At 35.2% G+C, this 18,085-nt stretch overlaps 1 protein-coding gene across 1 annotated transcript in view; it reads right to left on the bottom strand.

The window, feature by feature from the left end:
* The window catches only part of RYR2 (ryanodine receptor 2), a gene marked incomplete at its 5' end in the record, with an annotated part of 385,437 nt that overhangs the window by 278,487 nt on the left and 88,865 nt on the right, over positions 1 to 18,085 (bottom strand). Inside the window, one exon of the mRNA XM_083858180.1 lies at positions 13,691 to 13,810. Coding sequence (XP_083714306.1) covers positions 13,691 to 13,810 — 120 coding nt within the window. The remainder of the gene's footprint in view (positions 1 to 13,690; positions 13,811 to 18,085) is intronic.

The raw sequence follows: 18,085 nt of genomic DNA, 5'->3' as shown, positions 1-18,085 counted from the left end.
TCTGTCTGGTGACAGTGATGAAACACACTCAATATTACCAAGAAAAAACTTCTGTTTCTAGGACTCTACACAGAAAAGCCCAGCTTTTCTTGTTTTCCAGCTTGTCATCAAAACAATGGATCCAGTACAGAAATATACGGGTCTGACAACAATTCCTGTCAGCCAAACAGAATTAACCACGTTAATCAAATCCCAAAGCAGAAGAGACAGAATGAAGTATGAGCCTTACAGTTTCAGTTCTGCAGAGAGGAATGTCAAGTAAGACTGTCCTCTCCCTAGAACCCCTCCAGGATCAGTGTCAAGCTCCCAAATGTTTACCATGAGCAGACTGTGAAGGTTGCCTGGACACCTCCTACACAAAGTTACTGTCAGCTTCTTCTCAGTATTTCACTCTGAAACCATCACTTTCTGTATGAGGCTTATACAGGACATTCCATCCCAAGCTGTTGTTTCCCTCAAAAGCAGAGAAATTCTCAGCATTCAAAACTTTTAATGTTACCATAACTAAAACTTGCCCTCATGGTTTTGGAAGAGCAGTTTGACAAGGGAGTGGCATTTTGTCACAAGTACGCTAGTTTTTCTAGGAAAAACTGCAAAAATCCGGGCATGTTCTACTTCCTGGAAAATTAAATTTTCACATAGTGAAAAGTTTCTTGTTAACATTTGAAAGCTCAAAAGAGTTCTTTTTTCACAGGAAAATTGCTTCAGGAGATAAAACTTAGAAACTGACAGGAGGATAAAATCAGAGCACGGTCCAGGAAAAAAAAATTAAAAAACACAAACACAGGGGAAACCAGCTAATGGTGGAACTGAGCTCAGACACAAGTCTACTTAAGATGTTCTTACTTAAGTACAGTTACAGTACTGTCCTTTATGCTGAAAACAATTTCAAAATTTTATCTTACAATTTTTCAGTTTTTGCACTTTGGAAATAGCTTTGATCCTGAAATCTGTCAAAGGTCTTGAGGCCATTATTAACAGAGCAGACTAGCTTAACCACTTGGAAACTGTAATTCCTGGTATGGTATTTACTTTCTGTATAAATTAAGGGCTGCATACATTCAATTTTCAAATGGATAAGAGGCTTTTTCCTCTTATCCTCCATCTTTTCCCTGTAGTCTCTTTTCTAACCTAAGGACATAAGTCCCACATATCTACATTACTGAGAGCTGATTCTTTTTTATCTCCTTTTTTGAAAATTTAAAACTCTTAGCAATATTAGCTAAGGAGCCATACAACTACACTGCAACACTGATGGATAAACTTGGTCAATCAGATCAACTCCCACCACAACATTTGCTGCTATAGCCAGAAGCTTAGATGAACATTAATAGTGTATCACCATAAAGCAGTGAAAATGTATTAGATTTTAAGGTAATTTAAAAATTTCATGCTGATTAATAAAATAAGAAAAGCTCATAGGATCAACAGTGTTACAGAGGGTCTAGGCACACATCCAAATTAACAAAACATGGTTTGTTTATCTTCACATTAATCCTGAAAATTCTATCTTATTGTGCCAATCTTACGTGTATTATTCGAAACTTCAACATTTCTTTTTCTTCTTAGACATTATGTTGCATTTGTAGCTACTGCAACAAGTAATGGAAAAATCTAGGATATTATCAGTTGGGAGGAACTGCTGCTTTAGGGCTGGGAAGGAAGCAGTTACCCTTTGATTCTTGCAGCATCAGAAAGATGACCTTTATAAAACACTATTTTGTCCCTTTCTGAAAAACGTAGCAGACACCCAAAAGAAAAAATCATCCTAATTCCTGACCAGATTTAATATAAACCATACACACTACAACACTCATATTTCTAAGTAGCAACCCTGTAACCTTTCAGGATCAAACAAATAGGGCAGACATGCACATGTTTTGTGCCTGTAATAAGTGACACGGCCTGACCTGTGTAAGTGGAATTCCTTGCCTCTGCATAATAAACAATAGGACGTTATTGGTTATTATTGGCTGAGATTCTCTTACTGTTAAATTTACCCTGTATCTGAAATCATCACAGTAGAATTTTCACACATAAAAATGACATCCAAATAAACATAAATACTAATCATTCCAGAATATTAACTCTCATGAGCAATTCATCTATGTTGCAGTAAACTCTGAAATACTATGTCTAAGAAAAGTAAAATCTGCTTATTTATCTCATAAATTATCCAATAAAAAACATATCAGATTTTAAAATTTAACTTTTAAGGATTTTTTTGCAAGTTTACAACTATTATATTTTCCATTGTATGTTGATGAAATCAATGGTCAACCTGTGTACCTAAGAAAATGATATATTGCTGAATGGGTCACTGGGAGTTCATGCTCTGAGTTGCCCTTAAATGAAGGAAAGGAGATGCACCATGAGGTCTCTCCTGGCAGGACAGTTTAAAATCAGATTTTAAAAAAATACATTAGCTTAAAAGATATATATATCCACCTCTGTAATGTAAAGCAAATCAATCAGTATTGTATATTGAAAGATTTTTTTTTTTTTTTTTTAAATCTATATTTAATAATGAAGTTCTTGTAGTTCAAGAGAAACTCTAGCAGATAATTTGGGTCAGGGACGGAAGGATTTAAAGAGCCCTAAAAGCAAGGACTGCCTGCCAGGAAACTTTACCGGCATTTAAGGACTTATACTGACAAGTTTCCACTGCTGATAAAAAGTGCAATAATGCTTTCAGACATAAAAATCTGTTAGAAAAAAAAGCTCACCATGTATACTTAGAAACTGTGGCTTATCTATCAATGTCTAAGCATATAAAGCCCCTTCTTGCCTGGGCATGGCACTACATTTGAACATCCACTGCATGATGTGAAAAATAAACACTTGTTTTAGTATACACCCCTATTAACTACAAAATCAAAAAGAATAATTGCAAGAGTAATTTGTTCTTAATATTTAAATGTTATTCTTTCTTGGTCTAGGGTGCCTGAATATTGCTACTAAGCTGTTAAGATAAAACCAACTGCTGCTTTAAATAATTCTTGGCTTATCATTCAGTAACACACAGACCAAAAATCTTCCACAAAGTACTGTCTAGACAAAATACCCACATGCATTTCCCACCTGCCTCAGAAGTGAATTATGCAAGAGGCAATAAAGCAAGAGGCTTAAAAATTCAGAGATAGCAAAGTCAGTCTCAAGGACCTAAACAACCCGTGGACTGTTTTCCTGCTACCCTTGTATACATATTCAGGGGGAAGTATCATGAGAAGGGAGTATATATCACCCCTACATGAGACTATGGTATTCATTTAGATCACTGACCAGCCTAGAGTTTCCTCCTTTACCATACAGTCAAGAATTTCCTTTTAAAAATTTCACATTCTGACAACAGATAATAAATTAATAAGATGTTTCACTCCCCTAACTCAGGTGCCTGTCCATGCTGGGGTTTAAAATAACCTTTCCAATGTCTGGTATTGTTTTATTTTCTAAAAAACAGACCAAAAAGAAATACACACATTTGTAAGTTCTTCAAAATAACCAAAATTCTTTTTAATTAATTTTTCTAAGGAATTCTCCTTTTCTATAGACAGAAGAAAATTCTAGTAAGAATTACCCAGACAGTTACATGTATCACCTCTTTGATAAATTAGCCAGAAATGTGCAAAACGAAAAGGAATTATTTTGCCACTTTGAGCTAATGAAGACTTACACGGTCATTAATCTATCTGCATTTTCAAATGTATCAGCCCAAAGAGGCTTAATTCATTGCTAGTGTACTTCAGACCAAATCAAATATGGCACTCAAAGCTTATTAAGCTTTATTCTTAAAACAGCTAATCAAAATAGGCACGTTTCTTATTTAAAAATAAGACCTTATTGCAATTTAACTTAATTTCCATGGGCCTTTTTATTTGCTAATATTCGATCAATTTACACAAAAGAGAAATTCTATATTACTGGGCTTTCTAATTTATTGAATAATGGGCACTCAAATGCTTTCTTGGAAAGTTGGTTCATATTTCATGTTGCACTGAGCAGAATATTTGTTTGCTTTCTGGGACCTCTGTTGAACCTTCTCATGCAATATCTGCTGTAGCCCTCTTTCTCTCACAGTACTCAAATGTCACAGAGTTTTGCAATATTCCTTCATATAGAAATAGCTTGTCCTTGCTGTTTCTTTTAAAGAGCAATATATACCTTGTCTGTTTTAAGCATCCTAAACTGTCAAACTAATTCATCTTGCATTATCTAAAGCCATTTAAACAACTGTTGATTTTGAATTCACATTTCTATCAATTATTGCCTTATCACCCAGTGTAAACATTGTACTGTCCAAATATAACTGGTCAATACTTGGAGAAACATCAAGAAAACCTGAAATTCATAATTCCCTTTTATCATTAAAAGGCATTTAGATGTGGGCTAGAAGTAGAGCTTGCTGCATTGTTAAGGGAAGATTGCACCAGACATATCAGATTGTTTGAAATCAGCACAGTGACATTGGTTTTCTGTTCTTTTTTAATGGCATGTAAGAAGTCAGTCTCATGAAAAGGCAACTTTTTCCATGAAGTGTATCTTTGTAAATATGTCAAGACAAGAGTACAAATATCTGGAAGATGGAATAAACTTCCCACTCTTTATATCCAGTAGGGAAGAAAAAGAGAACTTGGAAAGACTTAAAGCTCAAAAACACCAATTAGCATTATGCACGTCCATCTCCATTATCTGCAGGCTTTCAAACAAACAGCAAACATTCAGCAATAATTCAAAAATAATTAAACACTCAAGAAAAACAGCCTGAACTGCAATCTTGTGCATTTATGTATAATCTTTAAGAGCATAATAACTTATTGTACCATCTGACCTCTGGCTTTCTAATGCAAAATAAAGCAACTGTTCTTTGTTGGTGAAACCAGAAAAAGTTATTCCTGTATTTGCATATGGTAACCCAACAGTCAGTACTAGGAAAGTTACTAAAATAACTTCCATTTTGGTTTCAAACACAGGGTCACAAAGCATACATCTTCAAACTCCAAACTACTTGCACTTGTCCAGCTTCCCTCAACCAATTCAGACTATTTATAATTAATAAAAATTAAAATATATTAATCAAATGTTGAAAATACTTGTTACAATAGCAAGTTACAGCATTCCCTCAGTTGCTACAAAAGTACAAAAAATCTACCTCCTTTTTCATGGGGAAGTAACCAGGAGGCAAAGTCTAAAATCTTGAAAATCATGACCCAAAAGGTCTAAGTTTCAAGAAGTAAAGAAATAAACAAAAAAATATTTTATTCTCTTTTTCCCATTTTGCTTCATATATAATCAACATTAGATACCTCAAATAAACACAGATTCACTCATTAATAGGCCACATTTCTTTGCCCTAATTTCTGAGAGCCCATTGGGCTAGGATTATTCATAGGAGTCTGCTGAACCAGATTTAGCCTAACAGTTCTTAAAAATACTGAGTACAAAGTAATAATACCATGACTTGAAGTGCTAAGAATGGGTACAAAGCTAATTTGAAATTGCTGTTTTAGACAAACATTCACCTAAAAGGCTTAAAATAAACATTTATACTTCTATGTGTTCTTTGCTTGAAACATAGATTTATTAATGTTTTTTCAGGTTTTCAGATGTGCAGCTACATATCAGTCTAATTAAAATTCAAATGACTGCCTTGTAACTACTCTGCATGTACTAATGAAGTACATTTCACTCTAAACCCTTCAGAGAAAATATTTAAAATGCTGAGCTCCAGGGGACTTGGCAGAACATGCCAACTGTGTAACCTTGTGATGTTCAGTTTCCCAGGGCAAAGCAGCAAGCCTGAAGCCAGCAGCTCTAACTTGCATCAGACATGAATGTACCCAAATGAGAACTCCTACCTCAAAATAATTTGGATTTCCTCTATATACCACTTATTTATCTTTCACGGACTTTCCTATTATATTTTATTACAGTTAGTACATTTGGTGAAGACAAGTTGATCTGTTTGTAGTCCTTAACACACAGTCCCAAGATTATTAAGGAGTCACAAGACTTGTATGCTGAATGGGGAAAAAGACAAACCCAACTACCAAAACCCATCAACTGTGTACATGGATAAGGGCACTGCCTTGAACAGACTGTTCAAAATGCAAACAGGCAAGCCCAACATGCAATGATAGCAACTTTCCCTTCTACTAGGAACTGTACTAAAAATGTTAGGACTCAAAAAATAAATCACAGCAAACTGGCAGGTTTCTAGAAGCCTCTAGAAACTTACCAAATCAATTACAGGACTGTACACCACATATCTGACTTTATTTGATCATAGTGTTACAGCCATATCTCAGACGAGCTTTTTCAGCATAATATATGCTTCTTTTTACATTTTAATCTTTAAGTAATGAGATGCCTAAACAGTTACTGGGACATATAGTTATAAAGTAAAACTGATTCAATAGGATATTTCAGGTTTTCTTCACTTATTTCAGACCAGAAGTGGAATTCTCACATCTGTTCTACAAAAAAAAACCATGCAAATGCAAACAAAGAACAAACATAAAAACCCAAACAAACAAACAACCTACACAAACAAGCAAGAAAAAACACCCAAAACAGCTACATCATATATGGGTTTGTAAACATTTAGAGTTTGTTTGTTTTTAACAGACATTTAAATAACGAAGAAAGTTGCAAACCCTATATTTGACTGGAGAATTTACAACTCATTTTTGTTCATTAAATTTCATAAATTATATAACTTCGGGTAAAGTTTCTTGAATGGATGGCCTATGTCACTAATAGCATGAAGCAACTCATAATTATTTTAAAAAATGAGACTTTGAATTTTTCTTGCATTATTTAGTTGATACTAGAGATGATGCATGCAGAGATACAATATGTACTATTCTTTCATTCAGTGCCATCATTTAGAGTATTACCATAACTAAACTGACCTACAAAATTAGTCTGATTCTATCTTTCAGCTTTTATCACTTATATGTTCAGGTTACATGTCATGAACTCTACCAGCATATTTAGGAATTCAGCAGTTTCCTTTGGAGGTTTTTTCCCCAGGTGCTTTATAGATTAAAGTGTTACATATTTCTAAAACACATTTTGACAAGAAAATCCCAATGAATTGCAGACAATACATTTAAAGTATTACAATAAAACTCCATGGGTTCTAAATAACTAGTATTAAACATTCAGGTTTATCCCCAAAATCAGAGAACTGGCCTATAATAATGTCTTACTTTTAAAAATACTAATTAATGAGCATGACTTAAAAGGAAATCTTTCCCATTCATGAGTGTACAACTTGAAGATAGGAAGAGCTTTAAATTCACATTTCATAGCAAATAATCCCTTATTAAGATAAAACTCAATGTGTATCTCTGGCAAAACCAGGTTTGATAAAAAATATTTCTTAAGATCAAAAATAATCCATTCCTGTGTGAATTTAAAACTTCAAATATCTCCTTCAACTAGAGATATAATGAAAAATGAGAACAGTAAAGTTTCACAAGTTGGATCTATTATTATTACACTATTTAGTCTGTGGTGACCTGCTTGATATCACACATTTTCTTTCCTTTTTAAAATCTACCTGAGTTGCGATGACAGTAAAATATGTTAAACTGTATTGCTATGCCCAGGAACAATGTCCACAATTTTCAGCTGATATAAAGCCATATTTTTGTTGCTGCTTTACAGTCATGGAGATCTGACAGTATTTTTCATAGTTTCGCATTCATTTTAAATTATTCACTTTCCATCTCAAGAAATATTTATGTTGGTTTCTGGGACTAAGTGCAAGGATCACAATCAGGTCTGATCAATGTAACTACCAATCTGCATTTAGGCTCAAAATTAAACAAAATTTAGAAGTAGTAAAAACTGAATTGAATATACATAAATAATGCAGATAATATTTAAAAATTTGTAAACCCTATGTTGCATAAAACTACATACAATGTCACAAAGCACACTGTTACAATTTACAATACTCCTACAGAACATTCTACTGAGAGAGAATGACTCGCTGAACAAAATCCTGTCTGATCTACACCTATGAAGACTTCATCTACCTGTGTCTAATTTATGTATGTCAAGTAGGCCAAGTAATGTGTAGGTATTCATAAATTCTCTTCATTTAAATTATTAAAATCTACAGTTTTAGTCAAAGTCAACTAAATGGAGTCCTCTGAACATAAGATTAGAAAAGATTAAGTGCCATTTTTACCATTAAATGGGAACATTCATTTTGGCAACATGACATGAAAGCAATTAAAAAGAGCCTGGAGGTGCAGCTACAAAGTCCTGACAAAATTTTGGACTTATTTTAAAAGGATGAAGTGGAAACGTATGTACAGAAACGAACCATAGCAATTTCATTTAAAAAAAAAAATCCAACCAACCACCTTATTAAATGACATATTGACAGAATGACTCAAGGTAAACACAAGCAAACAACACTGATCTAATTGCTCAGAGTGAATCAATTTTTTAAAAACTCACTATTTTATTACATCAATAACTGCTCCAAAAGCATCTACTGACATCCATATGGTAATGGACACCATGTGATTTTTTTTTTTTTTCTGTTTGGATTTATACAATCAAAAACTGTGCACAAGGCAGATATTGTTTCTCAGCTGTCACAGAGTTTCAGACTCAGTCTCTCTGGAGACAGATTACTTGTGCTGGCCACTGAGAACATGTTTGCTGTAAAAGACAAAAAAAAGAAGGCAATCCTTGCCTTCAGATCTTACACTCCAGAAGACAAATGGAGAAAAGAGTTTCTCTCCCAGAGGTAATCAGGGTACAGAAGTTCAGGCCAAATGTCCCACCACTCAGACACCCTTCTCCAGACACATCCCTACAGAATTTGGCTGCTGGCATGGAAACAGCTTGCACAAATACTAAAGAACCACGTTTTCATGTAGCTTTGTCTGTGCCAGGTATAACCTTCTCCAGTCCCCTCCCCAAATTGTCCTCTTCCCTGTCCAGCTCCTGCCAATTCATCTGACAAAAAGAAAAGGGCAGAGATAAAAATCAAATTATTTGTATTTGTCAGCATAAGAAACAGTATGTCAGTCTTACCATCAGGCTTTATTTTCTACCCCCTTACACAACAGTAGCATCTAGGGGCCAGCAAACAAGAGAGCATCACTGACATAGTCTGGGTAATGGAGTCAGAATTCCCAACCAACTGGCCTACACCAGACCAGCACCAAATCTGAAGAATCTTTCTGCTCTGACGAGAAGAGACTCTCCAAAAACAAAATGGAAAATAAGTCTCCTTAACTTTACAAATAGAATTATTATCAGTTTCTGGATTCTGCTCTCAGCACTGTAACTTACATGTAAAAAAGATCAAACCATAGGATCACACACAGCACTGCTTTCTTCAAGAAGTTGAAAAGGAAAAAAAAAAAAAACCACCAAGAAACAAAAAACAACTTGGGAGGCCTTTTCAAACCTTCAAAAACCTTCATTATTTTATCCTCCCCTCTCTCAAGTCCAAATTACAGAGACTTCAAGAGGGAAAAAAAATGCCACACATAGCTTTTAGTAGTACTTTTTACTGATGTCCATAGGTCCATAGGTCCATACCTCGGGGAATACTGAAATTAATGAGTTTACCACCTGCCATAAAAACAGGAAAAAACCCAAACGCTTATGCCATTTAGAAAAGAATAATTCAGCTTTCAGTATTTTGCTGTGCAGTGGTTCACAAGGGATCAACACCACCTTTGTGACTGACCCAGAGCTGAGTATTTTTCATTCTGCACTATGGACAGGAATAGTTTTCAGAAGCTGTGAAACACAGCTTCACCTTATTTGCTGTTCAGCAATCTATGCATTATTCAAGTCTAAAAAAAATTACTTCACTAGCAGACAGCATAATCTTTTAATAAATGGACTTCCTCCAGATACTACCCATCTGTTTATATATAGAAAGCAACAACTAGCATTCAAATGTAAAGAAACAGATCTCACTAATATTGAGATACGTTAATTAATCTTAATTTTGGTTTTAATAAAAGGGATGGTCTTCCACACAAGGAATAAATTTAAAAGTACAGCAAACAATGATGAAAAAAAATTACCTATAGATGATTGCCAAAAAGGAAATTCACAGGTCTGCTGATTTTGGCTGGAGCAGAGTAAATTTTCTTCCCAGCAGCTGGTGCAGGGCTGTGTTTTGGATTTGTGCTGAACACAGGGTTGATAATATTGAGATTTTTTTGCTATTGCTGAACAGGGCTTGTGTTGCAGCAGCCCTCCTGTTAGAGGGTAGAAATGAGCCAAGACACTAACTTATCACAGCATGAAAAGGGTCCTGGTTTACTCCTCTTTACAGTTTAGCCACCCTGACTCCAACTATTCACTGACTCTGGTTGCAGCAAGTCCCTACTGCAGGTTTCCCTTGCAGCCTCTGACTGCTGGTTGTTTCCTGCTAAATTCTGACTGCAGGTATTGGTTTGCAAACTCTGAATGCAGCTTTTACCTGGCTAGACTGTGACTGCAGGTTCCACCAACAGACTCTGACTGCAGACCCAGACTGACCTCACAGCAGTGATTCTTTCCCCGCAGGATCCTTCTTCTTCGTGATCATCCATGATGATTTCCTTCACCAGCTAACCCACTCCCTTTTACCACACTTATCTTTATTGGCTAGCTGTGACTCCTCGGGGACGGGGGGGAGGCTGTATTTATTGGGTAATTAACACAGCTCTTACTTATCAGGGGCAAGGTCATGTGTATTCCCTTCTCCTACAGGCTTGCAGAGAGCCAAGGCCTTTTCTGCTTTTTCACTTTTACCCTTCTGATTCTCTCCCTGATCCCACTGGGGAAGTGAGCAAGCAGCTGTGTGGGGCTTGGCTGCTGGCTGGGGTTAAACCACAACGATGAGACTTTTGCCTTTTTTTCTGACAGCCATCCCTTATTTTCTTCTTCTTACTTATGAAATAAAAATTCATGCTATAGATTTGACAAAAGTTGCTGAAGAAATAATTGCATGGGATAAGAAAAGTAAGCATTTTAAATTTTGTCTTCAGCAAATCTTCTTTGGGTTTTGTTCCCATTGCTGCTGCAACTTTTTCAATGTTAAAAATTTTTGATGGTTTATAAATCTAATATTGTTAAACACTTGACACTTGCAACCTATTCCTAGAACAAGATCTGTTTTGAGACAGATTTGCTTTGAAATTGGTAGAAATTGAAACAGAAATATTTGTCTTGAGCTACTACACCTCTACAGATGAAGTAGTCATGTGTTTATCTTGGGCAAGCCTGTATATTTTATATTCAGGACTGTTGCCTATAAATAAAATTACACATGATTTAGACCTGATGTCTTGCTTAACTGTTGTCTTGCTCTTCAAGATATGGGGTCAACTTGAGCAATTTTCAGCCTTGCACTAAGTCAAGACCTTTCCTGGTCCTCAACTTCCTCCACCAGTGAAGCAGGCTGGAGGTGACAATGAGTTGTGAGGGAACACAGCCGGGACAGCTGACTCCAACAAGCCCAAGGGATATTCCAGTCCATATGACCTCGTGCTCAGTGTATAGAGCAGGGAGGATGAAAAAGGAAGCAGGGAGTGTTCAGAATGACAGCATTTGTCTTTGCAAGCCACCATGATGCATGATTAAGCCTTGCTTTCCCTCAGGATGAACACCTGCCTGCTCATGGGAACAGGTGAATGAACTCCTTGTTTTACTTTGCCTGTACATGCATCTTTTGCCTTATCTCCTAGTGTTACTGCTGCACAGAGATAAATATTAATAGTCAGCAGTTACCATATTCTAGCAAGATATATCTTAAATTCTGACCATTACTTAAGTAGTGAGAATTATTTAGTGATCCTGGGGCAGGAAAGGGCACACAAAGAAGTTGTGCTAATAAAATGTCAGCTACACCCGAGGACCCACATCCTGAAAGATATTAGAGAAAAGCATGGGACAGTAATAAGCACTCTCAAAAATGCAAGTCCAGGATGAGAGCAGAAGACTATTACTCATGTTTGGTCTGTTACTGGTGCTTGGGTTTGCATCCCATCCTTGATCCCTGCCTGTAAATCATATGCCACACTACTGTTTGCATTAAAGTGCATCACAATCTCACTCTAACTGGAAAACAGCCTCTAAGACATGCACAGAATTTTTTAACAAGCTCAAGACCTCTGTTTGAACTCTTTTCAAATTATCATATGCCTCTTTGAATATTTCCTGTGTTGCTCCTTGAAAAATGCAATAGTAACTTGTTGTGGATACAGACATGAGGAACAAAAGCATTTTTATTTATTCTTATTTATAGTCAACTTTGCTTTAAGGATTTGATAATTTTATGGCTCACTCAGTATTTATATCTACAAATGACTTCATATGAGTTCATTCCTAGCAACTTGTCAGCCCTTAAAAATTAAAACACAGATGAGCTGCATGGAATTTCTTTTGTTTGCTCTTTTTTAACCCCCAAGCTCATGAAGAATGAGCAGAATACAGATTGTTTCATAAAACAAGGAGAAAAAGCAGCATCAGCAAACAAGCATACAAAACTGACATGAAATCTACGCCGTGTCCCTTAAAGACAGGAATATTCAGGAGTTTTATATGGGGAGAGACTGCAGATTTAATATCCAAACTTACTGAATGATAGCAAATTCATTGAATAGAACTTTGAGGCCTCCCTGGCAACTTGCATTACAACCACTTCTATCCTAGCACATTTTTATTGTTAAAAAGATTCATTTAAAACAGAGCAGCATGAATTACTTCATCAAGATCACTGCTATTATAATGAATCATTAATATCCTAGTGAAAAATTTATTATTATGAATAATACATTCAAAATGATGAGACAGAAAATGAAGCATTACTCTGTGATGTATCAGAGAAAATCAAAGTGATGTTATGAAAGCTGGCAAGATAACCATCATTTTTTGTTCTAAATCTTTCTAGATGTCTTTCCAGATGCTTTACCTTAATTATATTTTCTTATTGAATATTTATATCTTAACTAAAGAAAAAACAAATATGTTAAACAATGTTCTTCCCTTTCTATGAATAAAATATCCAAGTATATCCATTACTTTGTCCACAAAACCAGTTCTGCCCTCAGTAGGCCCATTTTTGTCTTCATAACATTTATTTAAACATATGTGATTGTGAAACAAAATCCCTTCTTTGCAATAAACAGCAAAGTTATTTTTTCAAAATACTTTATCTACTGCATATATACCAGAGTTAGAGGAGGTTTAGATTAAATGTGTTAGGTAATTTTGATGCTTGCACTATGCTCAGATATGGAATCAGGTCTCAAAGTAATAATCATTTCAACATAAATTCCAAAGAATAAAAACTTACCACAAATACAATAATTGCTCTCTTTTCTGTGGAGCTAGAATCAGACCAATCAACTTGCCTTTTGATTTCCAGTGACATACTACAACTGAGTTCAAACAAGCAAAATAACAGGCATATTATATGGGGTGGACTTCTGCAGCTAACTAGTTTTAAAGTAAACTCAAAACAGAAAACCCCACACTGGAGTCCAGCCAAAGGAACAATTAAACTTTGAATGGGCATTAAATATTCCTTATATTATTGATAGATCTGATTTGTCCCTTCTCCTTGACAGATTTGGGTAAAGTACATCAAAGCAAGCCATGTTACAAATATCTTTGCTTCATGACATGAAATGACAATTAAAACACTCAGTGGTACCTTAGAATTAGATGTGGATTCCAAAAAGCAAAGCCTGTTGCCAAATCCTTCTGCAGCAAGACACAGTTTCTGTTGCTCCTTGTGAACAGTTGCAGTGCACTGCAGAACCACTTCATCATCCTACCAAAAAAAAAAAGGAAAAAAAGAACTAGGGTTATGTTTCTGACCCAACAAGACCTAAGGAAGCTCTTAAAAAATCACTGTTAAATGAACAAACCATTGTCCCCAAACACAAGCAGAATCAAACCTCAGTATAGTTTTTATTTTGAATTATAACTGTGGGCAAATCAATTAAAATAATTATAATAATTGCATATGTGCAATTTCTGTTTGTCTGTCCTGGTAATAAAAGTCAGAGAAGGAGTTTTATTTTAGCTACACACAAAATACACAGGAATTAGTATTTCTTTCATAGGCCAGTCATACTGTGCAAAGTAGATAAGCTTAAAATCAATTAATTGATGGATACTATATACATTTGAATTAACTTGCTTGTGTATATACTGTATGTATACTAGTTAGTGCAGCTTGTTTAGAAGGTTGTAAAGAAATAAGGAAAACAAAAAAAAAAACCTTTCCCATCTTCAGAGTAATTTTCTATATATAGTTCATAACTCAGTGTTTTTGAAGTAAGTTGAAAAGTATAATCTTGTATAAATAAAGGATTTTTCTTCCAAAAAGCAAGTGTCTACTCACTGCTGCTCCTTGTAAAAGCTGCGGAGAAAACTACCCACAGCTTCTTAACAGAAAGAGGTGTGGTGAATTGCTGAGACTTTTGCAAGCAAGGAAGACTTTGAAATAGAAGGAAATAAAAGAATGATGACTAAGCAGAGTGCTGAAGCTTATCAGATGAAGTACTACCACTATCTTATACTGAGTTTAATAGACTTTTATGAACTTGACAATTACGTGTTCTGTGCTTATCCTAATGTGCAAGAAGCATATAAAGAGAGGCAGGAAATACTCAGAATTAAAAGGGTAAATGAGTTATCAGGACAGTTGTGCCATAGCTCTGCTCAATATTTCAGAGAAAGGAGGGTCTAGGAGGAACCAATGATATCTTGCATGCAGCAAAGCAAAATTCCTTAGTCCTTAATTAACTAAAATTTGACAGGACTAACCGTGTGTAGTAATAGTAAAAGATGTTATCAACTAGCCCCAAAAAACAGAGGCAGACCCTTACTTAAATCACAGTTCTTCTAAATAACACAATCAGCAGCTGGAGAATCTCTGTAGAAATTCAAGTTAAGAACTCTTCAAGTTAAAGAAAGAAAAATTTGCTGCAATGAATCCATTTTCTAACAAAGATTTTCTGATGTAGAATAGAAAAAATAGCATCTCCCAATGCATTTTACCAATTCATTTATGGGTTTCCGATAATAAATTTCAAATGAATGATTATGAGAAGACCATATTTAACACTGTAAATAAAATTAGATAAATAGAACAATAAAACTACAGGATGAAGCATGTAACTGGAAGCAGAACAGGCTGAGAGTTCAAAAATGCATGCATTAAAGCAGGAATGTTTACCAAAAAGGAGTTGTTTTCATAAGCAGCTTGCAACAGAGGGACATTCAGAAAAGTTCATCAAATTAAATAAATTTCTGAATTTAAATTGAACTGAATAATTTGAAGCCACCCATAAACACTCATCCTGAATTAAGCTAGTTTTTATTTGGTGCCATTTACTTCACTCAAATAATTAAACTAGGCTAAATTGAAGTGCATCTCAATCTGAAAAGAGTAGCTTACATAGGGTTTAATCAGACACTCGAAAAATTTAATCCCTGTTACCCTTTTTTAATTGTCACCATATGGAAAAGGCAAGTGGAGGTAAAGCAATTTTCCTTGTGTATCAGCAACAGTGCCCATGCTGCAATTCACAATTGTAAAGGTGAAAAGTAATAACTGCTTCCAGTCAGGCATTAAATCCAAAAAACGTAATACACACACATGCTACTGGTGAAGTTCACACTGTAAAATCATAGCTAAGAAAGAAAAATCCCTGAAGACCAATATCAAGGATTGAAAAGACCACACATACACACCTAACAGCTTTGCTGGGTACTCTTTGTAAAAGTAACATCCTCTATTAAAATCCAGAGCATGCGGGGGTGGGGGGGGGGGAGCAAGTGGTTGGTTGTGTTTATTTTTCAAGCACTGCATTACTATTTCCTAATCTTAACTACACTTGATTCAAATAAAGTTTCTTCTCACATTAAAAATAGTGGTGCTAGATTGAAGCTATATAAATACATTCTGCTGCTTCTTTCTCTTCCTAGCCCTTCTTCCTGAAGTAACCACCCCAGCAAAATGGAAATTTCAGTAACCCTGTCACCATTGTGTTAGAGTTGTTTCCAAAAAGGGTTGCTAAAGAGGATGCTAACACTGTACCTCCACAGACAGAAGCAAACAACATAATAAGGCTACTTTCTACTGCAATGAGCCACCAGTTTTGTTTTGTACTGCCCCATTTTCTATCATTGTATGCTAGGTTTTTAGAGACCATCTGAAAAGTGTTCTATATAGCCCATCCACAAAAATTATTCTATGCTGACAGCAGCAAAAGTGTAAGTCGGTTTGGGGCAAGTCCCTGTCATATTTAATTTAAGGATCTAATGTATCATACTCTTCCCTGCAAACCAATTAAGCTCAATTATTACCAAGCACACATGTATAATGCAGATGCTGACTGTTGGAGGATTAAGAACAGGAATATAGCAACTACTAAATTTCCTGACACACAAACTTATTCCATTTATTTTGCAAACATTTTCCCCTTCTTTCTCTGTACAGGATTACTTTGTTACACACTTTGCAAACAAAAAAAAAAAAGACATTTTATTAATAAATGCTCACAAGTTCAGGAAAATAAATCACCCTCACATACCCTTTCCCCAAGTTTATTTCTGGGTTGACAGGACACGTTCATTAAAACAAATCAAATTTCAACTCTGTTATATTTTCTTTGTTTTCTATGGAGATGGTCACAATAAATGCTCTCTTAATTCAGGCCACAGAGTCACAGTGTGGCAGAACTTATTGTTCTGGCCCAGGTGGTGTTGAAACAACTGGCATATAAGGTTAAGAAAGAGGTGATGCCATTGTCAGATCACATGAAAGGTCATTATGGATAATGAGTGTCACACACACAGAGTTCTAAGTTACTTTGCATTTTTGTGCCCATCATTATAGAATTATCTAATATAAGCTTCACATTAGATTTAGTATTCCAGCATTTACTGACTATGTGTTCAGAAGATTCCTATAGATATTCAACTTGTCTGTGTTGCAGAATTATATTGATACATTATTCTATTACATTTCTTTAAAGCATACTGGTAAGTGGAGAAGCATCTCAGCAGTGTTTTACTAAACTTGTTTTCAAATCAGCAAATGATAAGCAGTTACAGTACCAAGAGAGCTAAAAATGCATAATTTCCTTATCTGAAGTCATACTACCAAAGAGACCTTCACTGAAGGTCGCTTTGCTCTTGTGTGAAGAACACTACCATAGGCACCATACTAAATGTCTATTAAAGAAAAATACCTTTCAGGTATTCTTACATCTTGAATTATGAGATGTCTCAAACTGGTCTATTCCTTCCTATTATTTTCTGATATTAGTTCATCATAACTTTTCCTGTCAGATTAGAACTGAACAATATAATTTATAGTTCAAACTGCTGTAACTCTAGCCTTCAAAAGTTAAGCAAATACATCAATTCTCTTCATACATGACAAAATTGAGAGGGGTAGCAGCAATGCAAAGTTCCTGACAAGAGTATTAGTGCCTTTTTATCTGCAAATGTTGAGTTATTTGATATCACAGTAAACTAAATACAGACAAACTTTTTAGAGTTCAAGAAACCAACTTCAAGCACGGGTGTTTAACGCTAAAACATAATCACTTGTACAAACTTTTTACCCACATGGAATATAAACTCTTGAACAAACAGTGTTTTAAGACATGTAGAAGTCTGTGTATGCCTGTGCATACCTGCACTTACAACACGAAGTGCACAGCCAAAAGAAAAAAAAACAGTCTTTTATAATACAGTTATAAGTCTTCATAATAGATCAAGATAACATGTTCTAATAAACAGCAGTGTGCCTCAATAATTTTGAATGCAACAAGTTAGTATATACTTGAGCTCATTAAAATGCAAATAAAAACCAGTATCTATATTCTGCAGTAACTAGCAACAGTATCTGATTTCAAGTTCATATTCAAAACAACCACAACAGATAAAGATTATACAAAATTTCTTAAGAGTCTTGAAAAAGCTTCAGTACAGTTTGGAAGAAAGGGCACTAGCCCAAACCCAAAATCCCTGCAGTCTTTTCAACTGCCAGATATTTCTGCTACTCTTGTTTATGCTGATTAATCAC

Source organism: Zosterops lateralis (assembly GCF_965231275.1).
Source record: "Zosterops lateralis genome assembly, chromosome: 3".
In the NCBI taxonomy this organism is placed as follows: Eukaryota; Metazoa; Chordata; class Aves; order Passeriformes; family Zosteropidae; genus Zosterops; species Zosterops lateralis.
The sequence above is the reverse complement of the archived record's forward strand: the minus strand, read 5'-3'. Positions and strand labels throughout refer to the sequence as shown.